General features: G+C 46.6%; 1 protein-coding gene across 4 annotated transcripts in view; it reads left to right on the top strand.

Annotated features, from left to right (window-relative positions):
* The window catches only part of LOC308492551 (transmembrane protein 132B), a 262,945-nt gene extending 238,155 nt beyond the window's left edge, over positions 1 to 24,790 (top strand). For all 4 annotated transcript variants that reach the window (XM_081037697.1, XM_081037698.1, XM_081037699.1 and 1 more), the window contains 4 exons: positions 14,727 to 14,932; positions 16,324 to 16,594; positions 18,348 to 18,539; positions 19,472 to 24,790. In XM_081037697.1, coding sequence (XP_080893823.1) covers positions 14,727 to 14,932; positions 16,324 to 16,594; positions 18,348 to 18,539; positions 19,472 to 20,620 — 1,818 coding nt within the window. In that variant the 3' untranslated portion in view covers positions 20,621 to 24,790. The remainder of the gene's footprint in view (positions 1 to 14,726; positions 14,933 to 16,323; positions 16,595 to 18,347; positions 18,540 to 19,471) is intronic.
* Positions 24,791 to 27,899: the final 3,109 nt, after the last annotated feature.

Here is a 27,899-nt window from a genome sequence, read left to right as displayed (position 1 = left end):
TAGCAGATTTCAGAGAAAAGAGATATTTTTTGTATCCTGGTCTATATGAAAAATAAGCTCCAGATGACACAGATCTCACTCTGTCACTCTGGTGGAGAATTCTGTGTCTTTCTAGGCCATTAGAGGAACACAGGAAATTGGATCGTGTCCTGTCAAAAGATGTCCGGGGGCCTGAGGGCCCTTGAAATCAAATCACAGGAGAAATGATTAAAGGGAGTGTGAGTGTTTGGCCTGGAGATGAAAAGGAAAGGTTCAGGGGCAGGTCAAGAGGGAGACATGACAGCTCTTTTGAAGTCTTTCAAGGACCATCCTGAGGAAGATAGAGTAGATTTGTGCTTTTTAGATTCCAACTGTGGAAGTTAAAAGAGAAGCAACCTCACTCGGTACCCTGGAAAGAAAAGGAATGCAGAGGTTAGGACCCCATTGGTTACCTTTCAGACCGAAGACGTGGACTCAAATCCTGGCTCCACCTTCCTCCTCGGTGACCTTGGCCAATGACTTACCATCTCTGAGCCCAGGGTCCTTATCTGTCAAATGAGATAACGGTGACAAAGTGGACCTTTCGTACACATTTGTTCTAAATTCAGCGTGGGAGGCGGCACTTACACCAATCAAAGTAATCTTCGGAAACCCTCTGGAGAATACCTGTGTTCAAAAAGTTCAAAGGACAGTTGATGTTAAAAAAAAAAATTCTCCTTCTTGCATTTGAGCTGTGGCCAAATTTCCGGGGGCATTATAGGGCAAGATTTAGTTTTAAAGGGAATGTTGTGTGTGTGTGGGGGGGGTGGGGAAATCTAGGTAAGTTAGGTTTGAGGGGAGTTGAAGATCAGATACATTCCCTCTTTCTTCTTCCTTTTTATGTCTTCTAATGGAGGTGTTGTCGGATGGGAGTCTAAAGTTATTCATGTGCATATAATTGAATTATTGTTTGTTAAATCTGTGTCTGATCAAAACCCCAACATAGTGCTTGAAATGATTAAATGAGTGTATATCTAAAGGGAGTCACACGGTCCTTGATCTGTATGTAACGTATCAATACATATTACATCTCTATCTGTGTATCTACGTCGGTATATTTACTTATCAGCTTCCATATTCAGATCTGTACTTTAATCTCTACTTGACTGTAAGGTCTATCTACAGTGTTGATGATTTTGTCGTGTTAACGCTCTGTCCCCAGCCCTAAGCCGCATCTTAGGAAGACAGTGGGGGCTCAATAAATATTTGTTGCCTATCTTGCTAGTAACAAATGAATGGGCACATGAATGCTGGGGCTCCCCAGAGATGCAACCAGCAGCTGGGTTGCCTTGTCTGGCTCGGAACATTTCCAGCGACTTTCCTGTTGTTGGAAATGTTGATGGCGGGGTGGGAGGTGCTCCGTCGTCAGAGAGACCTGGTCCTGTGATCCAAGCCTTCTTCTGTTCGCATGGGGAGGCTTGTATACCACAAACACTTAGTAAGCATGTACATGTGGAGGGCGATGTATGAAGAGCTTTGGGCGCTGTAGAAGTGGAACACGTGTGAATTCTAACGCTTGGAGCTTCCAGTGCAACTAATGAGTTTTATTAGGTAACATTTACGGAAAACTTACTAAGCGACAGGTACGATTATAATAAGGACATTAGAAATAGTGACCGGTTTCCTCCTCACAACAAATCTTTAAGGTAGATAACACTACTATTCTAAGTTTATATGTAAGGAAGGGGCGTATAGATGGGTGAAATAACTCACTCCAGCAGCGAATGTGGGCTCAGGGGTCCAGAGCCTCTGGTTGCACCTTTGGATTGTTGTTCTCTGAGGTTTTGTAGGGCCTGGAGGAGGGGCATCTTATGAGCTTGTAGCAAAGGATCATTCCCGTAGCTTTCCCATCAGGGAGTGGTTGACAATGGACTTTTCCGGAATTTGCAGAAGACTTACATTTTTAGGCTCTTCACCTGCAAGCCAGGGGTATCAGTTTCCTCTTGCTGCTATAACAAATAACCATGAACTTAGTCATTTAATGCAACACACATTCATTGCCTTATAGGACAGGGGAGGTCAGGAGACCAACGTGGGTGGGTGGGGCCGTGTTCCTTCTGGAAACTCTAGGAGAGACCCTGTTTCTTTGCCTTTTCCACGTGGAGGGACTCCATGCATGTTGACATGTTTGTCCTTGAGGGCAGGTTCCATGTCTGACTTATGTCCCTGTCCCCAGGGCCCCCTGGCATGAGCAGTACCAACGAAAGCACACAGGCTGCTCTGCCAGACTCTGTCTTGCTCGTTTCGGGTACATGACGGCATTGAATCCACACAACACCCATGAGGTTGGTGCAAGTGTCACCCCCTTTTACAGCTCAGGAAACTGAGGCACAGAGAAGGTTGAGTGGCTGCACTCGGTGGGTTTTGAATCAACACCAGTCCACCGAGTGTCCAAATTCATTGTACCAAAAAGTGGACAAGCCGTTCCTTCCTATTTTTTCTCTTGTTTAATGACATGTTTCTGGAAATTTCGATTTTTATGTGAGATTTTTCACTTTACATGTTGCCAAGTCACCCCATGGAAAGCTCTGCACACACGTTTGGCCCAGGGCTGCCAGTCTGCCCTGGGCCCTGTGTTGTGCCTGTAGGTGACATGGGGTTGACATTGTGAGGACCCCACAGGGGAGCAGAGGACGTGGGGTCACAGATGTCTCTGCACTGACCTGCGTGAAAGCATCCTGTCTGCTGTGGGCTCCACAGGCCTCCAGGGACGCTCTCAGACTGCTCCCAACTTTATTAGGAAGGAGATGTAGGAGATCCAGAGAGGTGTGAGGCCCTTTCTTTCCCTCTGAGCCATGCTCGCAAACATTCCTACAGAGAAACTTATTGTACCTGTGGGCATGCCTTTCCTTCCCTTCGCCCGTCGCCAGGAGCCGGAGCCAGGAGTGAGAAGAAGGTGTCAGGCAGAGTGGCTGTTACCCCGCATTCTGTCCTCCTTTACGCCGGTGGTTTGGACTTTTATTGTTCCCTTCTCGTTGGAGATGTGACATACGCTTCCTGTTGGCCGGAACGTAGCTATCGCTGCATTGTCAACCTTTTGTTCCTGTCACCATCACTGTGATTTCGAGATGAATTAGATCTTTTGTTCATTTCTGCTTTTGCATCTCTAATTAAGAAGGAACGTTCTGGGATTGTTTCCACATAATGTGGAGAAATCTTGGAACGAGCCAGAGCAAACCAGCCAGCCTCCCGGCTTCCCTCACTCAGTAAACACCGCCCTGCGCTCCCTCCTCCTCCCGGCAGCCCTTCGTCTGCCCTTCCCGTGCAGGCCCCGCTCAGGTCCAAGGCCGGGGTGTGGGGATGTTTCTCGGGATCAGGCAGGGCCGGCCATGGCCCCGTGCCTGTGTCTCCTGGAAACACGAGTACTTGGTGACGAGTAGTGGGAAGGGGACCCTCGCTGATGTTTGGGTTCCTGGTTCCCAGAGCAAACTCTGGCAGCTCCGACGGGCAGAACGTAGCAGCTTCATATCCAAATTCACTGGTTTCCCGAAGCAACTCACATCATTTGAACAACCTGCAGAAGTGAAGTGGAGCACCTACGCGTGAGCACCGGCGCACGCAGATGTTGTGTTCAGGCTGCCCTCACACACTACGCTCCCCCCCCTTCACAGCTCCTAAGGTGTAAGTGACGTACAGCAAATCGCACAGATTTAAGGAGGACAGATGTCATGTGCCAAGGTATGCACCACCGACATCCAGATAATAAACGTATGCTTAACCCCCGAACTTTCCTCAGGCCCCCTTGGAATCCCGTCTCCTGTCCCTTGCCACTCACCCCCAGGCAAACACTTCTCTCTCTGTCACTGAAGATTAATTTTCATTTTCTGGAGTTCTGTATACATGGAATCATAGAAAGTGTGTTTTCGTCTAGCTTCTTGCGCCCAGCATAATTAACTTTACCAGTAATTCGTAGTTTTTATTGATGCGTAGTGTTCCATTGTATGGACATACCGCAGTTCATCCATCTGTTGATGGACATTCGAGTTGTTCCTAATTTGGGGCCATTACAACTATTGCTGGTTTGAACATTCACATAGGTTTTTGCCTGGATATGGGATTTCATTTCTTTAGGAGTAGAAAAGTTGAATCGTATGGTAAGTGTGTGTTTAACTTTTTAAGAAACTGCTAAACTGTTTTACATTTATGTTATATTATTTATATTATGTTATGTGACATTGTGTTATATTAATTACATTACATTGTATTTAAGAATGTATAATGGACAGATTTTGACAGTTCTAGTATCTACATGTCAAAACTTGGTGTGATCAGTCTTTTTAATTTCAGCCATTATATTAGGTACGTACAAGTATGCCATTTGGGTTTTTTTTTTTTGAGATAAAGATGACCTTTATTATTATTTTTTTAAATTTATTGGGGTGACAATTGTCAGTAAAATTACATAGACTTCAGGCGTACAATTCTGTATTACATCATCTCTAAATCCCATTGTGTGTTCACCACCCAGAGTCAGTTCTCCTTCCATCACCATATATTTGATCCCCCTTACCCTCATCTCCCTCCCCCGACTCCTCTTACCCTCTGGCCATTTGGTTTTAACTTGCATTCCCCTAAACATTAATGATTTTGAGCATCATTTCACATGATATTTCACATCTACAGACCTTTGGTGAAATGGCTGTTCAGATATTTTGTCTATTTTTAAAATTTGATTGTTTGCTTTTAGTTATTGAGTTTTAACAGTTCTTTTGGTTACAAGTGCTGTATCAGTTTAGTGATTGAAAAATACTTTCTTCCAGCCTGTGGTATGTCCTTTCATGACCTGTAGGGTTTTTTGAAGAGCGAATGTTTTTAATTTTGATGAAATCCAACATATCAATTTTTTTCTTATACAGATTATATTTTTACTGTTGTACATCAGAGATCATTGCCCAGTTCATATTTACAAAAACTTTCTCATACATTTTCTTCTAAAAGTTTTATAGTTTTAGCTCTTACATTTTGGTCTAGGGTCCATTTTGGGTTATTTTTTTGTGTATTGTATGAGGTAAGTGTGTACATTCATCTGTTTTGCACATGGCTATCCAGTTAACCCAGCACAGTTTGTTGAAAACACTATTCTTTCCCCACTGAATTGTCTTAGCTTCTTTTTCAAAAATCAGTTGACCATAAATGTGAGGTTTTAATTATACTTCCTCAGTTCTAGTCCAATGACCTCTACGTCTCTCCCCATTACAGTTCATAGGGCAGGGTCACCAGCCTATTCTTGAGTCTCATCTTCCCGTGTTTTGACCACCAGTTTTGCAGTGAGTTTTGTAATTTGGTGTGTGACTCTTCAAACTTTGTTATACTTTTTCATGATTGTTTTGACTCTTCTGGGTCCCTTGACTTTCCACGTACGTTTTACAATCAGCTTGTCAATTTCTGCCAAAATGGCAATGGAATTTGGGAATTTTTATAGGTATCATGTTGAATCTGTAGATTTATTTGGGGAGTACTCCGTCTTACCAATGTTAAGTCTTCCGATCATGACGCTGGGATGTGTTTGCCCTTATACGGTCTTCTTTAATTCCTTTCAATAATGATTTAAGTTTGGCAGTTCTTTTGTTAACTTTATCCCTGAATATCTTGTTCTTTGTGGTGCTATTTCAGATGGAGTTGGTTACTTAATTTCATTTTCAGATTGTTCACTGCTAGTGTATAGACAGACCATTGGTTTTTGCTTAGTGACCTTGTGCCCTCTAACTTTGCTGGACTTGTTTATTAGTTGTAACAGTTGTGTGTTTGTTTCTTAGTGGATTCCCTAGGATTTGTTATATATGAGATGGTGTCGTCTGCAGAGAGCAATTATGTACTTCTTCTTTTCCAGTCTGGATGTCTCATTTCCTTTTCTTGCTGAGTTGCCCTGGCTAGAATCTCCAGTAAAATGTTGAGTAGAAGTAGCGAAAAGGGACATCTTTGTCTCATCTGATCCTAGAGGGAAGGCATTCACTTTTTGTCCGTTAAGCATAATGTCAGCAGTGTTTTCTCGATCTGCCTTTTACCATGTTGCAGAATTTCCCTTCTATTCCTCATTTGTTGAATATTTAGCATGAAAGGATGGTGGGTTTTGTCAAATGCTTTTTGTGTGTGTTTACTGAGGTGGTCATGCAGTTTTTGCCCTTTCTTCTGTTGATATGGTGTTATAAGGCTATTTCTATAGAAAAATAGTTTTGAAATGTTTTGAAACTTTCCATGGTTGACAGATTGGGAGATATAGCATTCTGAGTCTCCTCTTTTTGGTTTTCATTTGTATGTTGAAACCTACGTTTGTAAATTCATGCTACTTGTTCCTCAGATGAGATCCAAAGATGATGGAGAAGGGGACATCAGCTTTTCCCACCTTTACTCTGTGATCATCTGTAAATTGACTTATTTTAAGCATATCCTTGTTACCAGAGAACAGACCCTTCTCGGCGTGATGTCCAGGTTCTTGGTATCCCAAACAAAGAACTGAGTGGGTCACCAAAAGGCAGTGGTGAAAGAGCAGTTTATTAGAAGCAAAAGTACACTCCAAAGGGATAGGAGCGGGTCCGAGCAATGGCACGGCTCAACAGGTGCTGACTGGTGAGGAGCTGGAGTTTTTAATCTTCTTTTCTCCAGAGTGGGCTGCTCCTCTCTAGGGGCGGGACCACTGGATTGGCACCTGTGATTGACAAGAAGTTATCACCTCATCCTTTTAAACTGTGCGTGCTCCTTCCCAGAATCCAGTCTGTTATAAGGATATTAATGAACTTGCGGGCATATGTATGATATTATAATGGTGATGCAATGAGGCTAAGGTGAGATGAAGGTCGTTGTGGCCTTTACTGCGCAGGTGTGAGTGACTGGTGTAACCTAGTCAGGTATTTTGTGTCCTTTAGCTTTCTTCATAGTAGTTGATGGTTATAGTAAGGGAAAGGTCTGGGCGGAGAAGGGAGGTCTTCTGGGTGGTCACTCTCCATAAGTCATGTTGGACATGCAGGAATGTTACCTGACATGTTCGGGCATCTCGGAGACCCAATTCCTGTCTCTAGCTGCCGACCTTATTTCCCTCTGAGAGGCATGATCCCCATAAAATCTCTATTGGAAGTTGAGGGACAGGAGGTCTCTTATTCGGTATCTGCTTCCTGCTTAATATGGTCATTGTCCCTGCCTATTGGGGGCTCACGGAACTCTCGCCCTTTCTGATCTTAGATGAAGGGAAGGGGTCTTGGGAGCCATCTCGAAGACCGTGTTGACCTCTTGGACGGGATGTACTGGAAGTCTTGCTGGGGTATCATTTTTATTCCATCGGCCCCTAGATGAGAAGAGATAGATTTTGGTTAAACAGAGTTAAAAGTGTTGGCCCGAGAAGCAGGACCCAAAGCCATGACGCAAGGTGGCTGTGTGATGGAAAGGCTGTTTAGCTTCATGGAGCCTGTGGCCTTTCTCTCTGGTTTAACCAGTCATTCAGGTGGTGTGTTTACCCAGGAGCTGGGTCCAGAACAGCCTCGAGCAGGGGGCAGGGGATTTCCTATGATTCAGGCTAGGAACAATCTTCTGTTTAAGATAAAAAAGCTGATTTAAGAGGTGATTAAGATAAGGAACTAGGGAGTTCAGAAACTAGGGAAAAGGAGACTTAAAATTCCTATAGTGTGTGTGTGTGGCTCTCCCATGTCATCCTGAGATTATCTTCCAATGATAACATGTTCTCTTTTCCTCTTAAGCATTTAGATGTCTAGAGAGAAATTCACTCGTGTTGGGAGCTATTGGACATACATACCACAATGAAGACGGGCATTGATGAGAGAAGCCTTTTGAGATTCTCACATGTTCCCCCCAGATTTGCAGGGAATTTAGCTTATGCAATATATTAGTGCTTTATTAAAGGCTGACATGGTCTTTCAGACAGTAATGCTGTCTTTTGCAGCGTGTGGAAATATAAATTCTGTCTCAGCTGGAAACAGTGGAGAAAGATTTCTTGGAGAGTGGACACAGTGGAATACACAGTCAGTTGTCTGCTAAACAAATGGGCTCTTATCTCTTGCATTCCATTTTCAGGAGGGATGGGCTTCCAGCAGGAAAAGGCCATTTCTAGTCATTAGTCCTTCTTTATTGATTACATCTTCTGAACTGCTCTTGGATTAATTTTTCCATTGAAACATTTAAGGTTTAACTTGAAACACTAAAAGAAAACCTCAGATTTCAAAGTGCTTCTTTTGACTTGTCTGCCTCCCTGCAGTGTTGTTCTTCCTCCCTGTAGCCCCCTCTCTGAAACGTGGTATTTTTCGTTTGTTTTTTTGACCACTTCTAAAGCCCAGTTTAACAAGCTCTTTTTAAAAATTCAAGGCCTCAGCCCCAAGCGATTGCCCTAACAAAGTCATCTTTTAAACGCTCTGGACAACTGAGCACTTCCGATCATCAAAGGTTTTAGCCATACCAGTCCCCACGGTATATGTTCCGAAGAGCAGAGAGATAAATACATCAACAAGTTCCTGACATCCTTTGTTTTGAACGTTCAGTAAATATTTGGCTCACGCACTGACTTCTTTTCCAACGAACACAGTTGTGTGAGAGCAGGAGCCAGCCCTGGGCTGAGACCGGCTGTGTGTCCAAAGGCCACTGCTGGGGCGGTGGGTCTCCTTGTGCCTTTCTTGGCAGCCTCCTTGGGTGACAGGAACAGTCCTGAGACTCTTGCAGGATTTCCCAGCTCTGAAGGGGTTTTGCTCAAGCACCTGGGGCAAAAGAATTCTGGTTTCATCAATGTGATATAAATAACGCAGGTAAGTAAAACACATGATAGGACAGGACTTCCTAGCTTGTGCCTGTGCAGACATCACTAGTCAATCCCTGCACCCCGTTCCTGCTGGAGCCCAGATTCTTTCTCAAGACAGAGCTCCCCTGAGCAGTCACTGTGATTTGTGGTGGCAAATGAGACAGACCTGTTTTCTATTGCTGGTAGATTCTGGGGAAACTAGGAAAAGTTTTAGTAAGGATTGAAGAGTATGATGCTAATGAGGGCTTGATATGGACCTCAAAGTTTGATATATTGTAGGGAAAACACCTGCAAAACAGAACACGTCCATGTGGTTGCTCTGGTATCGTACCCTACAGATCAGGACGGCCTTAGGCCAGAGGTTGTGAAATGACTGGCCTTGCGGCGGGAACAGACTCCCAGATACGCTGTGGTTGCAAAGTGCCATGGCAGAGGGTGAAGGTACGGTATCGGGTGCATTGCTGAAACCTACTACACGAAGCAGGGAATGTCAGATACCATAGTGTTCCATGAATTGTAAAATGTTACATATGTTTAAGTTTCATCTTTAAAGATGGACACTGCTTCCTCCACCCCTCCCATCCACCCCCCAGGCAGTCAGAGAAGAAGGTCATAAATATGTCAGAGACTTCTTCACCCATCTTCACCTTTGGGCCAGGGAACTTTCCCTGATTATACTTTTTAATTCTGAAAAAGGATTCCTTCTAAATAGCCAACAGTTTGCAATAAATTAATTTGCACTTCCATACATGTTGGTTCCCCACCCCCACCATGTCCTGTTTTGGTAACCGGATCACAAACCCTTGTAGACAGAGCTGTCTTATTTTCTTTTTTACCTTCTTGTTGCACAACAGGTATTTTGGCCAGGGGGTATTGGCGTATTATGATACGGTATTATATCAGTGACTCACTCAGGAAATGCTGATTTTTATCTGATTGCTTTTAGTCTTAAGCTCCAAGTGGCAACTAATGTCTTCTCTGGCTCCAGTCTCCCCACTCAGAGTGGGTATTTGGTGAGTTTGGCACTAATATGAGGCTAATGGGTTGTTAGATTCAAGCTGGAAACTCTCAGAAAACTTGTGTTTGCACAGAAGAGCTGGACATATGGTCAGCACTTACAAAACACTCGCTGTCTGACCGCTCTGCCAATAGAAGCCAATTCAGAATAGATCCTGTGAAGTACTGGGTGGCAGCTGTATTTATTTACTTTCACTGTTCCAGTCAGTGATGCTGTTATTATAAAATGTGTGAATTTTGAGCACCTAGCATGTATCAGGCATTAGCTAAAGGAGGGTTTTTGTGGAATATCTCATTTAATACTCAGAGCCGGTGTTGTCACCCATTGTCCCATCTCCCTGCTCCCCTTTACCTCGTTGCAAATGTGGTTTGTATTGCCCTCCCCCACACCCCACGCTCAGTTGAGCCCATGTCCTTCAGGCATTGCCCCCTTCTGCTGCACTGGAGTCCCTTTGTCAGGCTCCCCAGGGTCTTCTGCATGGCCAATCCCAATAGCCAGCTTTCAGTCTACGCCTTAATTGATTTCATTCATGTAACAAACAATTACATTTGTTACATGAATGAAGTCATCTGATTCTCAGTCACATTCTCTTCTAAGCACCTTCATCGCTTACCTTCTGAGATCGCGTTCTCTCCTGTGGCTTTCCTTTTCAACACACTGGTCCCATGTCTTCATCGTCCTTTACGGGGCCCTTTTATTCATGACCTCTAAGTGTTGGCACGCTCAAGCTTCATGTGAGATATCATTCGTCTCGTGGCTTTCAGTGCTGTAAGTGCTAGCACAATCCAAATACTTCCTCAGCTTGAACTGAAGTCCATCACCTCTCTGCCTGTGCCCCGACTTCACATTTTCATGTGAATGCCTGATAAGCATTTCAAATGAATATTTTCAAAACTGAACTTTGGATGCCCTTTCTCTTCCCCAAATCTGCCGCTCCTTCCCTTACCTCAGGATGGTCAGGCCTTTCTTCTGGTTTCTTAGGCCAAAGACCCAGAAGTCACCCACGATTTCTCCCTCTCTCCCAGATCCAAATCCATTCCAGTAGCAAATCCTGTCTGGGGCTACCTTCAGGATACCCCCTGAATCTGACCACCTCTCATTACCCCATCAGCCCCCCTCCCCATCGGAACCACCGTCATGTCTCTGCTGATGGGCTTATCTGGCTCCTAAAAGGTTTCCCCTGCTTCCATACCTGCCAGGCTGTTCTGTTAATATTTTCCCATCGTGCCATTTCCTTGCTCCCAGCTCCCCATAGCTCCTCATACTTACTGTATTTTGCTGGGTATAATGTGCACTTTTTTTGTCCAAATTTGTGAGGGAAAAATAAGGATGTGCATTACTCCTGGGTAGTACTAATTTTAATTCTTTTATTTCTACTTATGAGTTAAAAGTGTAACTCTAGAAATCAATCACGATATCCATATGCAAAACAATACCCTGGAATTCCATAATCGGTTTTGTTGAACTTATAACGAACTTGCAACAACGAAGAGTTCTTGGCCTTCTAGGAGGCATAAATATCCTAAATTTGTTTCTGGTACATAACGTTTCTTGTACCTTGTATCTGTTCTTGTGTTTTGTAATTATTTGTTACATAAAATTTCTCGTACCATAATATGTTAAAAAAATAAATTCTAAAATTCCTTTGTAACACAAAAAACAAGTACCTAAATGTAAACAAATAAAAATTTGAATTAAAAAATTAAAATGAAAGATTTTTTCCCCCTGAAAGGTTGGGCCAAAAACACAGGTGCACATACTACGGCAGAATGTGGTACTTAGTGGAGTAAAATCCAACACCTTCGCCACCTTGTTGCTCACTCGCCCTCTTTTGGCCCCTGAATAGGGCAAGAACATGGCTGTCTCGGGGTTTTTGCACTTTCTGTTTCCTCTGATTTCGGGCATCTGCATGTCCTCATGGCTCACTTTCTCACTTCATTCTGGTCTCTACTCAAATGTCACCTCTCTAGAGAGGCCTTCCCTTTCCCTTTAACATAACACCCTCTGTCTCCACTGTCTGTCCTCCTATCTTGCTCTATTTTTCTTTCAAGCCCATCTTGCCCCTGATGTCACACTGTATATCTACACATTTGCTTGTCTGCCTCCCCCATTAGGCGGTCAGTTCCATAAGAGTAGGGGCCAGGTTGCTCATCGCTCCATCCTCAGCACCTAGGACAGCTCCTGGGTCTTAGTTGACATGAACTAAATACTTGTTGTTATACATGAATGAATGGTTTATTCTTATTTTACAGATGGAGGAATTCGAGGCACAGAAAAGCTATATAATGTGAAAAATACACTGGGACCCTGAGCTTGGTTCTAAATCTAAAAGATAGAATGGGTGAATGTCAGAACTGGAAAGTTTAGGTACCCGCAGGGTCACAGAGGCCGCCTCTGAGCCCGAATGTTGGGGAGTGACTGATTCAGATGTCATGTGGGGAAGAGTTTGGATGAGGACCCAGGTCTCGGGCAGCACCGAGCTGCTAGGCCCAGCCCCCTCTTCCTCGACCTGAGGACTAACTATCGAACGAGTTGCCAGCTGACTCATGCCTAATGTTTAACGACACAAAGCACATCTGTGGCTGCCCTGTTCCCTGGAGGGCAGAGGACGTTGGACTGCTTGGTTCCGACAGGAGGGCAAAGAAACTGGAAAACAAAACTGAGCCTGACACACAGTAACCCTCCAGCACCCTGTTAGTGCTTTGATGCCCAGGGTTACCCAGGCAGTGTCGCTGTGATGATTTCAGCCCATCTTCCCATTAGTGGTCTTGGTGGACTCTGCTTAAAGGCTCCTAAAGACACCTGTGACACTGTGAAGTGGAACTGACGAGGAGCTGTGTCTGACTGGGGACGCGGGGAGAGGTTTAGCACCCCCTTCGTTCTTCTATAAAAATTTTATTATTTTTTTTTAAAATTTATTTTTCAATTACAGTTGACAATCAATATTATACTATCAATTCTAGGTGTACAGCATAGTGGTTAGACATTTATATAACGTATGCAGTGATCCCTCTGGTAAGTCTAGGACCCACCTGGCACCATACATTGTAATTACAATATTACTGACCATATTCCCTGTGCTGTACTTTACATCCCCATGACTATTTTGTAACTGCCAATTTGTACTTCTTAATCCATTCCCCCCTTCCCACATCCCCTAACCTCCTCTCCTTTGGCAGCCACCAGTTTGTTCTCTGTATCTATTCTGTTTTGATTGTTCATTTATTTTGGTTCTTAGTTTCTACATATAAACGAGATTATATGGTATTTGTCTTTCTCTGTCTGAGTTATTTCACTTAGCATAATGTTCCCTAGGTCTATCCACGTTGTTGTAAATAGCAAGATTTCATTATTTTTTATGGCCGAGTAATATTCCATTATATATACAGAGGGTGCCAAAAATATGTATACACATTTTAAGAAAGGAAAAAAAACACTATTAAAATTGTAATACTCAATATGTACCAATAACAAAAGATGAATACAAGTCACATTTGACTTCTGCAATTACAAGAGGTGCTCAAAGTAGTTACCAAAGCGTCCAGACACTTCGGATGACGGCGAACTACTGCTTGAGAAACATTGACCAGAGTGTCCACTTGTACACATTTTTTTGGCACCCCTGGTAGGTATCACATCTTCTTTATCCATTCATGTTTCGATGGACCCTCAGGTTGTTTCTTTTCTCCTTGGTCTTTGATTTCACGCCACAACGAATGAGGCTCATCTCTTTCTTCTCCTCCTGGGAGCAAATTCACATTGGTGCCATTTTGGGGGATTGATGATAATTTGTCTCAAACATGAAGGTTTGCTCTTTGAGTCTGGAAGTTGGCACTGTTGACCTTGTTCTTGGACTGTTTGCCTAGTTATGCCAAGGAGGCAGTTGGGTGTGTGTACCTGACACTTGGAAGGGAGGCCTGGGCTGCAGGTACAAATTCAGGTGAGGAAGAGAAAGTCACAAATAAGTTCTCATTTGTGGTTTGCAAAATAGGCCTCCTGGTGGCACTTGGGTGGAGTGGGGGTGGCCTGCCTGCAACCCACATGGCACCCCTAAATATAGTATGTGACCTTGAGCCAGTTTCATCCCATCACTGACTGGCCTCAGGTTCATCTATAAAGTGAGATCACAGACCCCTTGCAGTTTTGTGATTCTGTGGTGAATGATTTTACCTGTGTAAAATCTTCTGCACATGAAGTGACCTTGGGTCCCCCCACCAATAATTGACATTTTCCTGATGGCCCAGGAGAGAAAGTCATGAACATTTTACTTGCTTATCTAGAAGATGTGAAGTGAAATGGGGCTTAAATTGTCTAATATGTAACCTGCTAATGCATGCACATTAAAAGGGTACCCCCACCTGCTGAGTCAAAGACCATAACAAAATGCTACATCCTTGCTTCTGTTCTGCAAAATTATGGTTTAATGGTGCAAAAATAATTATATCCACATTTTAATGCATTTTGTGCGTATTTTCCTATGAGGGTTTTAATCTATGTGAAGCTCCCTTGGTTTTTCAGAAAAGATCCCCTTTATGGCTTTAATAAGGTTTTTTTTTTTTTTTTAGTAACATAGCTACCTTTTATGCTGCTTGAAATATGGTGCCAGAATGAAATATGTCACACCTGAGGTTTGATTAGTGGCGGTTTGAGTACATAAAAATGGTAAGGTAAAGAAAAAACCCACAGAAAAAGGCAACAAAGGTTATGTGACTCCGTTAAATTATGTTGATGGTTTTGTCAGTATTTCATAATACTAAACGGTTTTCCTGGAGTCTGTGTATCTGTATTTGTCACTAATTAGTGCCTACAAATAGCCTGTTGTTGAAGTCACGCTCCTCTGGTTGTCTTGGTGGCTCCTACGTCGGAGCCCCTGCGGCTCGTGGACCGTCATTGTTGGCTTTCCTTTGTGCTTTTCCTGCTGACGTGTCTCAGGATTCCACGCCCTCCCCGCAGGTGTCCAACCACTGTGACTCCGTGTTTGTGAACGGGAAGGAGATGAAGAGCAAAGTAGACACGATCGTGAACTTCACCCACCAGCACTTCACCTCGCAGTTAACCGTCACCGTCTGGGCGCCCAGGCTGCCCCTGCAGATTGAGATCTCAGACACGGAGCTGAGCCAGGTCAAAGGATGGCGGGTCCCCGTGGCCCCCAACAGGAGGTGAGAAGCCGGGCGGGGGCGGGTGGCTCGTGGGTCTGTGGCTCCTGGGGCCCGGTCTCGGTGGGAGGCAAACGGCAGCCAACAGAGACACTCCCTGTGACATAATCAGAAGGATTGGATAATAAAATGGGAATAACTTTTCCTTATGCCATTCGATGTTTTTCATGCGATGTCCCTTTGCCCTCTAAAATCATTTCACTTACCAGCAAGGATATTCACCCCTCACTTTGAGAAACTCAAATTGCTGCATTACGGTGCTGGTGAAAATGTTTCCTGTGACTTATTACGTGGCCCTCAGACACTTCAGGTGGAACGACATGTGTGAAGCTTGTTCCATATCTGCTCATCACCAGCTGTCTTGGCCACTTAGTAGCCGATCTGGTGCTTGGTTTCTTCACGGGAAATAGGAAGTTGTCGCTGGGAAGATGAATGGAGTTACTGTAAACAGGGAGGGGACACTAACAGTCGGGGACAGTGGCCTGGGCTTGGGCCCGCCTCTCGATAACCACTTGTGTGCCTGCGTCCTCTCTGTGCCTTGATTTACTCACCGGTAAGCTCAGGACAATAAAAAGCCCTCACCCCTTGGCGTTCGGTGGAGGTTAAATACGTCGAATGTGTGGCTGGCGTGTCACACGTGGCTGACCTGTGTCAGCTCGCATCGTGACCTGGGCACATCAAGTAGGACCTGGCACAGTGGGTGTGACTCAGTGCCTGTGGGTGTTAGCCCCTTTCTCTCCTGACACAAATTCCCACCCACTGGAGGTCACAGGCTAGTCAGCAGCCACCAAACAAGGTCCTCTCACAAAAGGAAACAGGGCAGCTTGGTCTCCAGGGGAAGATTCTGGACTAGCAGAGCCAGAGAGGAAGGGCTTCCCTCCGGTGTTGTCACACCTGGACTTACTCGAGCCTCCTGCACACCTGGGGGAAGGTCCGGAGCAGTCATGCTTATTTCCACTTCAAAGGTGAGGGGACTGGGCCCACATGGGGTGAAGCACTAATCTGGTGTCCAGCAGGGAGGAGAGCAAGCAGCCCCCAAACAGCCCTTCCCGCCACGAGACCGAGGTTTAGCGTCACCTCCACGTGGGGATATATTTGGGGTTGCAGATTTCCAGAGCGCAGGAGGGGCTGAGCCTCCTGAGGGTCTGGGCGAGCAAGGCCGGCCTGCACTGGCCTTCCATGTTCCCAGCGGGTGGCAGCCTGAGTGGCCCCCAGTGACCACCACAGACGCCTGTGGGATGAAAGAAGGAAGCCACAGTGAGTGAACGGCTGGCAGCAGACGCCAAGGGAGGAAGCAGCCCATGTTGCTCTGGGCGTCACGGAGATTGTGGAACGCGCGCTCCGTGAGGCTTCTTAACCACGGTGACGTGTACGGTGGTGTGTTTGTGTCCCAGGCCCACCCGAGACAGCGACGACGAGGAGGATGAGGACAGGAAGGGGAGGGGCTGCTCCCTGCAGTACCAGCACGCCACGGTGCGTGTCCTTGCCCAGTTTGTGGCCGAGGCGCCCGACGTGGGGCAGCTGAGCTACATGCTGGGCCCCGACTGGCAGCTGGACATCACTGACCTTGTGACGGATTTCATGAAGGTGGAAGAGCCGAAAATCGCCCAGTTACAGGATGGCAGGACCCTGGTGGGGCGGGAGCCCGGAATAACCACCGTGCAGGTAAGGCCGCTGCCCTGTGTGTACTGACGAGCTCCAGGGAGATGGTGCCTGTGGGGGACGGGGGGGGGGGACGGGGGGGTGTGCCTGTGACACTCTGGGAAGCCGCACTGGAGTGCTCACTGGTTTGAAGAATAGACACTCGACTTAATTGTTACACTTTAGAGAGATTTCCGGAAAATTACCAAATTTCTTTTACCAGTTCAAGCGAAATGAAACACCGTAGAAGCGGCGTTTCCCGAGTATGAGAACTGATTTTTATGTATCACTGATACAAAAAGGGTAGAACCTGTGGAAGCTAGTTTGAGTTTCCTAACCTGGAGGGATGGCCCTTTAGCTGTATTATACCTTGAACAGTGGACGAGATGTTTTTGAAAACAAAATATTTACACTAAAAAACATATATTTACACTAAAAAAAAAATCCACAGTTAAGTGTGCCCTCTATTATTATAGTAATAGGAAAACAGTTGTCAAGCCAATTTGGACAGGGTGATTATGCAGAAATGGTGCAGCATATTGGGGAATAAAAATGTTAAATGTTACCGCTCATAGTTAACTAAGTCCTACTTTAGGTGTTGCCACAGTTAATTTTTGACAAAGCTGGATTAAACGTTTTCTTTTGTATTACTTTTCTATTTGCAGTAACAGATCACTGCAAATGTAGCAGCTTAAAGCATCAGTAACTTAGTAACTCGGGTCTTAGGTCAGGAGCCCAGGTGAGCTGGATTCTGGTCCAGTCCTGGGATCTGTGCTCAGTCTCACAAGGCTGAAATCAAGGTGTGGCCGGGCTGGCCGCGTGCGGGGACTGCGGGGGAGGTAGAATGCACTTCCGCCTGGGGTGGGATTGACCGTCAGCACAGGGCGCCTCCGCTCCCAGGGCCACCTGCCTGCCTTCGCCCGTGGCCGCCTCCATCATCAGGAATGCCTGAATCACGTGCTTCTCACACTTTGAATCTCTCTGACTTCCCCTTCTGCCACCGTCTGGGGAAAGCTCTGCTTTTAAGGGCTCATGTGACTCCCCTGGACCCACCTGGAGAGTCCAGGCTACTCTCCCATGCTAAGGCCAGCAGTGCCATATGACATACTCATGAGAGTGGTTTCTCATCATACTCACAGGTTTGAGAGGTCAGGCAGGACATCTTCGGGGGACAGGGCTAGAAATTCTGCCTACAGGATAGCCCTCCACATTTGTTTGTCTCCCCAGTTCCAAACTAGATGGGGAGTTAGGAGGACTGGCCCCTTTGGACAGTAACATTCCTTTTCCCACTTTGCTTGGCTGGTTCACCCAGTGATGACACAGTGGCCCACACGACGTCATCATTGTACCATAACGGACCTCCAGCTGCCCCCAGGGAGGCAGACGAGCAGGAGAACACGACTGAGCACCACTCACTGCAACTTTTATCACAATTCTGCCGTGTTCACACCTGCATATTAACTGTTGGAAACATGTTCCTCTGGGGTGCTTAGTACCAAGGCGGGCAATTTTCAGTTGTTGCCTTTAAATTAAATCAAGCTCTTCTTGGAAAACACACTGCTATTATCAGGGTATGAGTCAAAGGAAAGAAAATGGACCTAGATGATATTCGTACGTCTCCTTCAACTGGCAAGTGTAATTGGACAATAGATAGTACTTATCCACGTAAGTTCCGTTAAGTGCCTTCATTTAGCAGAATGTGTAGGTGGAAACACCAGCTAAAGAGTTTAAAATGGTGTGTGCAGCAGAGACTGGAGCTCTCTCGCTTCCTCTGAAGGTCCTCTCGCCGCTCTCTGACTCCATCCTGGCTGAGAAGACGGTGATCGTCCTGGATGATCGTGTCACCATCGCAGACCTGGGCGTGCAGCTGGTGGCGGGTTTGTCCCTTTCCCTGCAGCCTCACAGGGCGGACAGAAGAGCCATCGTCTCAACAGTGGCGGCCCAGGATGTCCTTCAAGCCCCACAGCAGGTAAGATGCCAGAGTGCTTTGTCCTGGGTCCACTGAGACCCCTTCTCTGTCTCTCACATCCCGCAAAGGAGGCCAGCAGAGCACTCATAGCTGGGACTGGGGATTCCCGAAGCTTCTTCCTGCTTCCAATCCAGAGTCTGTCTTGTCTCTGAGAAACGTGCTCCGTGGCTTAGATACGTTTCCCTCATCCACGCTTCTATACATCGGCCACGTGCCCGTGTGCCATGTGCTGTACAGCAGCTGTCCCTGGGTGAGGCAGTGTCTGCTGCCAGACCCTGTCCAAAGGATCACGTGTTTCACTTTTGCCAAAGCAGACGGCTTTTGGTACGTGGAAACTGCCCTGGCGGTACTTGAAGAAGGCACGGCAAAGAGGCACCAGATGGCGACTGTTTATAGCAATGATTGTCTCCTCTGAAACGCTCCTCCATCTTTCAACTTCCACATGTTTTCAAAAGATACCAGGGCACGGTGGCTTCCAAGTGTGTCTCGTGGGGCATCTTTCCCCGAGCACTTCCGGCCAGGGCGTCTCTTGCTTCCTCATTGGCTTCCCAATAAAGAATGTCCCACGTGATATTATCTGGAGCACTAGACTGATGAGTTGCACCTGGATTTGATTCAGATAAATTGCCTGATCTTTCAAAATGTTTTCAGAAAGGTCAACGTCAAATTTGGTTGTATGGCATGGAGTAAATTAATTTACACTTGAAGGCATTCACTTGATGTATATTAGTTGTTCCTGACATCAGTAGGCTGAGAGCCAATGTTGGACGCCTGTGCAGGGCATGCCGGGGGCTGTTCACAGTGATGAAACGTTGATGTTTTCTTTTTCTCAGTTTGTATATTTAAGTAACATTACATAGGAAATTGTATTTACGTTTGCAAATTTGTAGGAACCCGATTCTAATTTACCGCTTTGGTTTCATTTCTCGTAGGAAGCAATAATCAGTTCTTGGATTTTGTTCAGTGATGGTTCGGTGACACCCTTAGACATTTATGATCCCAAGGATTTTTCTATTTCTGTCTCATCATTGGACGAAATGGTGGTATCTGTCCAGGCGAATCTTCAACCCAAATGGCCGGTTGTGGTTGCAGAGGGTGAAGGGCAAGGGCCCTTGATTAAATTAGAAATGATGATTAGTGAACCTTGTCAGAAGACCAAGAGGAAGAGTGTTCTTGCCATGGGTAAAGGAAATGTCAAGGTCAAGTTTGAACCAAGCACTGATGGACACCGAGCAGGCACCAATGACATTGAGGGCATCAGTCGGGAATACAAAGGCCACCTTGGTAATTCCATAGAGCGTGAAGGAAACCAACAGAGAGCGGTTCAGGAATGGTTCCAACATGGCGCCTCTGTTGGCCAAGTGGAAAGTACCAATAAAAGCACAACCCCACAGTCTCCCATGGAGAGAAAGGAGAAGAAGTTAGTCAAGAGCGGTGGTCCAGACACCTTCACAAACTTCCCCACTCCAGGGAAGTTACCGGAAACCAATAATCCCAGCGACCTTACGGTGACCTCCAGGGGGTTAACCGACTTGGAGATCGGCATGTACGCTCTGCTCTGTGTCTTCTGCCTGGCCATTCTGGTCTTCTTAATCAACTGTGTGGCATTTGCTTGGAAATACAGACACAAAAGATTGGCTGTGAGTGAGCAAGGCAACATCCCCCATTCCCATGACTGGGTCTGGCTTGGGAATGAAGTGGAACTTCTGGAGAACCCCGTGGATATCACGCTCCCGTCTGAGGAGTGCACAACCATGATGGACAGGGGGCTGCAGTTTGAGGAGAGGAACTTCCTTCTGAATGGCAGTTCCCAGAAGACTTTTCACAGTCAACTGCTCAGACCTTCTGACTATGTCTATGAAAAAGAAATAAAAAATGAACCTATCACTCCATCGGGCCCAAAGAGGAAGAGAGTCAAGTTCACTTCCTACACCACCATCCTCCCCGAGGATGGCGGCCCGTACACCAACTCCATCCTGTTCGACAGCGATGACAACATCAAGTGGGTCTGCCAAGATATGGGGCTGGGGGATTCCCAGGACTTTAGAGACTATATGGAAAGACTGCAAGACCAGATGTAAACTCCTTTCTTATGTTTGTATTCACCTTTATGCCTTCTGTTTTTGCAATGGTGGAGCAGCGAGTTTGATCGGCAAATAGGGGATGGTGTAACAAAGCCTGATTTGTGGAGGTCTGGTGGGGTCCCTTTCTAAGTAGGTATCAGAGGTCCGGAGAGCTAGAGCAGCTGGGCTGGAAGCTGGCAAATGTCCCTAAAACAGCCACATGTAGGTCCCGGAGAAATTCTCAGACAACAGTTTCACCTGCTGCCTGGGACTAGCTGAGTTCAAACACAGTAAACCTGACCCCACAGACATAGTTAGTCAAATTGTGACCAACGGCTGGCCGTGCGGCTTCAGAAAAGACTTGATGTTGAGTTTTCTATTTCTAGACCCTTTAAAGCACAGTGGACCTTTCTTGCCCTTGGCCTGAGGTTGGACATACGTGAAAGATGCTGAGTGTAGCCCCCTTCTTTGTGATGCTCATTAATTTTATATGCATTTGCTCCTGCACCTGGTTCCTTTGACCTCTGCAAGTTCTTTTGGAAACATGAAGAAAAGAAAGGTCCTTCTTTTCTCCGAGATTTGTTTGAGTCACATGGGTTGTAGTCACGCCATGTTACTTCCTGTTCGATGTACATGAGGTTTCCTGGTTCTTGTTTCTCTGGGTGTCTGTGCAGGTCAGGCTTTCCCCAGTTCCCCACACTTCATTACTTAGGGGCAGCATCTAAGAAGCTTATTCACTTGTCTTTCCTCCTTTTTGTTGTCGACCTTTCTTGTGTCAGATGGGGACCCGGGATTTTACTGAAAATATTATTATACTGTGAGGGAGGGCCATCTCTGTACAGTTTTCTACATAAGCTTAAAAACTGTGGAGAAAAGTTGTGACCCACAAACATTTATTTGATCTTCTCTGTGTTGAAGAGTCTTGGGGAACTCTTGGAGTGCATTTCTGGGGCAAAAGACCTCGAAATAGCTGTATATCTACAAGCGCTCTGTGGTCAACATAATTTATTATCTGAACTGACATCTAAATGTAAAATTGATATGCACAGAAAGGAAATTGCTTCCGCTTAAATGTGCCATTGTAGCAGAACAAAACCTTTTTAAAAAGCAGAATGACGTTTTAATTTAGCAATATGTAGTAATCCATCCATCCCTAAAATGATTCTTCCCCCACCCAAATATCCTCAGTCATGACTCTGGCAGAGAGAAAACCCATACAGGGTGTGCACTGATGGAGAAAAACAATTGGGTTCCCCCCTAAATTCATAAAAGTAAACGACTGTTTCAGAGCTCAAGAAGCAGTTATGATGAAAAACCATAGCCATTGGAAACTTGAAGTGGCAAGAGAAAGAGAGAGAGAGAGAGAGAGAGAGAGAGAGAGAGAGAGCATGATTCCTGCATAATTTTTAAATAAAAGATGTTTTTCAAAGAACAATGTGAATGGTCTCCAGCAAAACAAGCATTTGAGAGTAGGAAACCATGACAACGTTTTTATTAAGATGGGATAGCTGGAAAAATGGACCCTGGACTAATATGCCTCATTACAAGCTTTCTCAAGCCATTTGCAGCTCTTAGAAACAGAATTTTAAGGGCCCAGAGGACCTACTGGAGGTTATTGGAGGCATTTCCTTGACACCAAATGACTGACAACTGAGCTGTTCAAAAGAGAGGTGATGGCTCGTTCCCTTGTAGGTTTCTGTGCGTGGGAACGAGACAGCTCAGCCTCCCCCGTCCATGACACGGAAGTCACAAGGTTCCTGCCTGTGTCTCTCGCCCCTGCTTCTGCAGGGCACACCTGACCAGTGATGCAGGTGTGGCTGGTGTTCCCTTGAGCTCGTGTTTAAAATGAAGCTGGTGCAGTTCCAAAATGCTTTCAGTCTGATGGCTGAGTGAAGCCAGCAGCCCCAGGCGTGAGCTTCCAAAGGCGTTTGCAAAGGGAAGGCGAGCCACCCAGGTGCCAAAAGAAGCTGCCAGCGCTGCTCAAAAGGCTCGGCGGGAGGCAGCTCAAAGCCACTGCATAGGGCCAGAGAGAGATTCGTTCCAGAAGGAACATTCCAGAAATAGTGGGAATTTCGTTTCTGACACTGAGGAACCTCCACTGATACAGGGGTGAGTCTTTGTCACACACAGCAGGTGGCCTTCCCCTGGTTGGGTGAGACTTTGGGTGGGGTAGAGTTTGGGAGGGGACAAAGGACATTACCATTGTCACATCATCAAGGAACATCCAAACTAGCCCACGTCCCATGACCGGAGTGCTTGATGTGGCCCAGGGAGCAAACGGGGGGGGGGGGGGCACTGGAGGGTGCCACGGGGTCCTCGGCAGAACTGAAGCTGACCGCTGTACTGAAGTGGCCTCCTGGGGACAAGCTAGAGTCACCTGAGGGGGACGGGCTCTGTACGCTCACATTCGTTGGCTTGTGTTGAAACTCAGTGCAAAATAAACGTCAAGTGCAAGGTTGTGGAGCAGACGGTTCCCTTTATCATGCAGTCTACGTGTATATGCACACTACATGTATGTACCCGTACGTGCGTGCATGTGTGGACAGAGAAGAGCCAGAGAACATGGCTTAGTGGGTATCCACAGTGACCGTCAGCTGGTGTGGACACAGTTCAGCTTCACAGAATTTCCTTGAAGTTCTTTTTGCTCGAAACATTTCCTGCTGACTAGAAACCATGGGTCGCGTCTGCTTGTTTTCCAGCTGTCCTTTAAAACAGATAGGAGCCACACCCTAAATATTTAAACAAAAGCGGGGAGCATGACATCACTTGTTAAGCCTTGAAATCCAGGTTTTTGGGGGCCATGCATTTGCCTGGATTTTCCAGGTGTTTATGGCTGAGGAACCCAAACGACTGGTGTCCATAACCTGCAAGAAACACCACTGACAGAGCCCCTCCCCCTCCCCCAAGGACAGGACGCTCACTCTCCTCCCAGGACAGAGGCCAGCATGCCGCTCAGGGGACACTGGCCGTGAGCATCGTGGGTCGTATGGGGTGGGCCGTTCAGGTGCTGGGCAGCGGGGTAGGCGTGTGACAGCGCTGTTTCCAGGACCCAGACATGCTGCTTTCCTGTCCGGCCATGGAGATCAAAGAGCAGCTGGCACAAGAAAGAACTGGAGTTTAATAAGCACACACAGCGTGGCGTTGGAGAGAAAGCCAGAAGAAAAGACTTGAAGTTTTCCCCAGAAACTTCCCCCGGAAGAACGTCCTCCCGGCAAACCTCAGACGCTCCAATGAGCCCTCGACCCTGTAGCCGTTTTGTCAGGCACACTTGCCTGCTGGGGTAGGTTCCCAGGCAGATAATCCTCAAGCTCTGGGCCGAGGGGTTCTGTCTGTAAACACGACGCAGGGAAAACATGGGTTAACGTCGGTGCCCCCACCACTTCTGTAGGCGTATTTTGTACCTCGCTGATTTTTAAGTTTGGGGAAGACTGGCTTGGTGTGTTTTGATCCACATTCTCGCTCCACACGTGCAGAAAGGCATCTTCCCAGGGCTGGGATATGGGACCCACGGGACAGGCTCTGTCCGAGCAGAACCCTGAATCCAGGGTCAGTGGCCGCAGAGCGTGGTCCCGTGTGGTTCCTCTATGTCATTGGCACCTCGTGTTTTCTACTCTCGTCATCTCAGAAATGGTCTCCATTGTGATCTCTGTCGGGGACACGATAGATGGTTTTGAAACCCAGCCGCCATCCCCTCCATCAAAATTATACGTGTGTGATGTAACACACATCGCCTGCTATGTAAGAGAGAGTACGGGTGGTGGAAAAGTGATGCTCACATGTGGAGAGCAGATATTTTTGTATGTAATATAGGCAATCTACTCAAACACTGAGGGGTGTACTGGAATAAATACATTTTAAAATAAAAGCATGCGAACCTGTAGCTTTTAAATGTACAGACATCTCACTCGCTATCTAACCCAATGATGGGAAGACACTGGGACCTAATGTCACGAGATGCACTGAGTTGGGAATGTGGCCTACAAAGGGCCTGGCTCACCTTGGGATTGTTGGTGGGATCTGCCGGAACGTTTTGATTTTACTCTGCATTACTTTTGGATTTTTTTTCTTTTACTTTTTTTTTCCTGGAAATATTTCACAAATAAAGTGACTTCATTTTCCAGCATAATGGTATATTCTAACCACAGGGTAACGCGTCATTTTGACATGGAAATAAACATTTAAACCTTCTTCAATGGTTTCATTATTTTACCCACATATTCCCTTGTTAATTTCTGCATCAGTATGATTTGACTCTATTTATCTATCTTTCTGTAGCCAGAGATTTTAATACCTATTAATACCTTACTACAACAATCAATGGAAATCCAAAGGAAACGCTTCTCAAAAGTTGCAAACCTGTACCTTTGACAAATGTCTCACTGGGTGAGACACTAGCAGGTGGAGGACACGTGCTCCTTAGCAGGTGGAGGACACGTGGTCCCTAGCAAATGGAGGACACGTGCTCCTTAGCAGGTGGAGGACGCGTGCTCCCTAATGGGTCAGAGGGAGGGCTCGTGTTTCTCACGCCCCTGTCCAGTGCTGGCACGGACACCGTGGGCCTGAGCTCTTTCCCTCCTGGTCTGCACTTGTCGGCAGCTCACTCATATGTCTGTGTTTGGGGCAGGGGTCCAGGGCCTGGGATGCTGAGGGCACAGAAAAGGCAATGCTCCAGAGACATGAGAAAACACGGGCCGGTCGGGATTCTTCTTGCAAGGCTGTGTGGACGTCTCAGCTGAAAGGCGGCGGGTGCACAGCCCAGGGTCACAGGCACCCCACCCCGTCAGCGTGTGTGCATGTCTGGACACTGCCGGCCTCATCTTTGGCATTTTAGCAAATGCCACCCCTTGTTCTCAGGATGACAAGGGGTGTCTCTGGCAAAACTTGACCTGTCATGATAAATGTCCTGCACCAGCCTGGGCTTGCACCGGGCCCTACACACATCCCTGGAGGAACTGGGTAGGGACACAGGAATTGGCCTCGTGATATCGAACCTGGGGACTGGCAGCGCCCATGAGCCCGGGTGTGGTCCCAGGTGTGCAACCCACCCCCATCAGCAGGACTGTCACACTGGGGGTGACAGTTTCCCAGGCACGCCTCCCCCTCTCCTCCCGTGGGACAGAGGATGGCAGACTCACGGACACCGCTGGCTCCCCCAATCTCAGAGTGTTTACATGCAGCTTAGTAAAGTGTGTCCCCAAGAGAGAAGCTCAAAGAAAGCTCGGAGCGAGGTTTGTAACCGGATGGACATTTTAGATGTAGGTTTGTGTGTGTGAAAAACACAAACACTGCCTTTCCAATATGTCGGTATTGAAATCCTCAGTGCCTAGTAGTTTCTTTATGGTTTTACACGATTTAGATCTCTCATGGAGGTTTTTTGGTGGTTTGATATTAGAAATTTTAATAAATACAAAAAATACAGAAACATTCTAACATGGTTACAGGGTTTATAGGTGTTTGTACAGCTCAGGATGAGCAGGACTCTGTCACCTCCCAGATGGGGAATAGCTTTTCATGTCCCGTGGGGAAGTCCCGTCCTGCGTCACCAGCTCCAAACTGGGCAATGGTCACAGTTCACGAGATGCTTTTATAATTTCTTTGGCTTTAAGTATTGCTGTCAGTCGTTCTGATGAAAATCTTTCATTTTATCGTAAGGATTTAGATGCTGTAGGAGCTCAGAGGACAGGTGACCTTATCCCATGCCCAATGGGATAAAGCACTTTACAGAGAGATAGATGTTCCTTTGGAATTTGGGGTCCACGTGACACTGATGTTTCTCCCTGTTTGAAAATATCGCTTCTCTTGGAGGGCTCAAGTCACTTCTGACCCCACATTTCTTTCGTTCCTACCTTCGGCCAACGAACATACACAGCTTTCTGTTTTCCATTATGAGGTTGGAGCTGAAGTAATCTGCTGCTTTATTGTTACCTCCTTCAGAGGCTGCGACTTCCTGAGAGAACAGCCCTGCGGGCACTGCCCTTGTGACGTAGTGTCTTCACTTATAGGTGTGTCCTTCGGGAGTGTGCCTTTCCCCTCGTCATTCCCTGTAGGATCCCCGCCTTACCCATCAGCATTCCCACGGTACAAACATGCTCCGTTCCCAAAAATGTTTTGGGTTGACAAGGGTTCCACGCTGGGCACTGATAAGCACGTCCTTCCAGCCCTCAGCGCTTCACTGACCTCTTCTGCTTGGTGCGTTGGTTCCAGGGGGCACCTGCGTGCATTGCCATCATCACCCTGGTACACGGACATCCCAGATGGAGGGGCACTTAGCACAGCCCTGCGGGAGAGCGATCCTTTTCTGCAGTCGTCCGGCGCTGTGAGCCTTCCCTGGGACGTCCAGCAGAGGCAGTGATTTCGATTTCAGTGTGGGTGCTGAGAACGAGCCCGGTGACAGTGGGGGCTTGAGGCACAGCCTACATGTCATTGCAGGTTTAAGCAAACGCCTAAACTACGGGAGGCAGGAGCTGAGAGTGGAGAACGAAATAGTAAAGAATTGGTCAAAGCGAGGAAGAAAGAAGTGGCTGTGAGACCCTGAGCACGCTGCTCACACTCACTCCTGAGCAGTTCTCTCTCTCTCTCACCCCTTCTCTCTGCCCGCTCCATCTCTCAGAAATATTATCTTCTGTGTTGACTTGACTTTGAGATCAGCTTTCCCTATGTGGTAGCACATAAGGACCGAAGCTGATGGAGACTTCATTCTGCCTGCTCAGACCCCATGAACACTCGTGTACCTGGAAAGAGAGCTCTGAATGAGGAGGCTTCCTTGCCCGGGAGTTGCTGGCTGCCCCTCCGTGACCAGGAAGTGGCGAATTGGATGGAAGAGGCACAAAACCAGAAAAACCCCGGGGCGTGGAGATGCTGCTGAGCTCTGGACAGAGCTCCACGGAGGCGGCGCGTGTTTACATGGCTCGATAAGCTGTTCTTCAATCCAGTTGGAGTCTAGTTTCCTCTTAATTGCAATGGAGAGATTTCCAACTGGCAGGGAGGAGCAGCATGGTTTTGTGTATGGCCCAGAGGCACTTGGAGAGGTTTTAAGAGTACATCTATTTGTGATGGAGAAGAATTAAGAAGGATAAGCCAACCTTACAGTTCTTTTCATGAGCAGGGCGATTAATTTCTTGCCTAATGTCCCTATTTTTCGATCCACTGGTGAGAACACCCACAGATGCCTCTTCATTCTGAAGACCAGTTTCAACAGCATCTACTAGTGCACTTGGTCCTCAACTGGTGGTTGGTGGTGTGGTGAAGATGGGCAATGCACCAGCCACACCTTCGAGAATAAAATAAAGCAGGGTCA

This window comes from Rhinolophus hipposideros, assembly GCF_964194185.1.
Source record: "Rhinolophus hipposideros genome assembly, chromosome: 24".
In the NCBI taxonomy this organism is placed as follows: domain Eukaryota; kingdom Metazoa; phylum Chordata; class Mammalia; order Chiroptera; family Rhinolophidae; genus Rhinolophus; species Rhinolophus hipposideros.
Note: the sequence above shows the minus strand (reverse complement) of the source record. Positions and strands in the feature narration are given on the sequence as shown.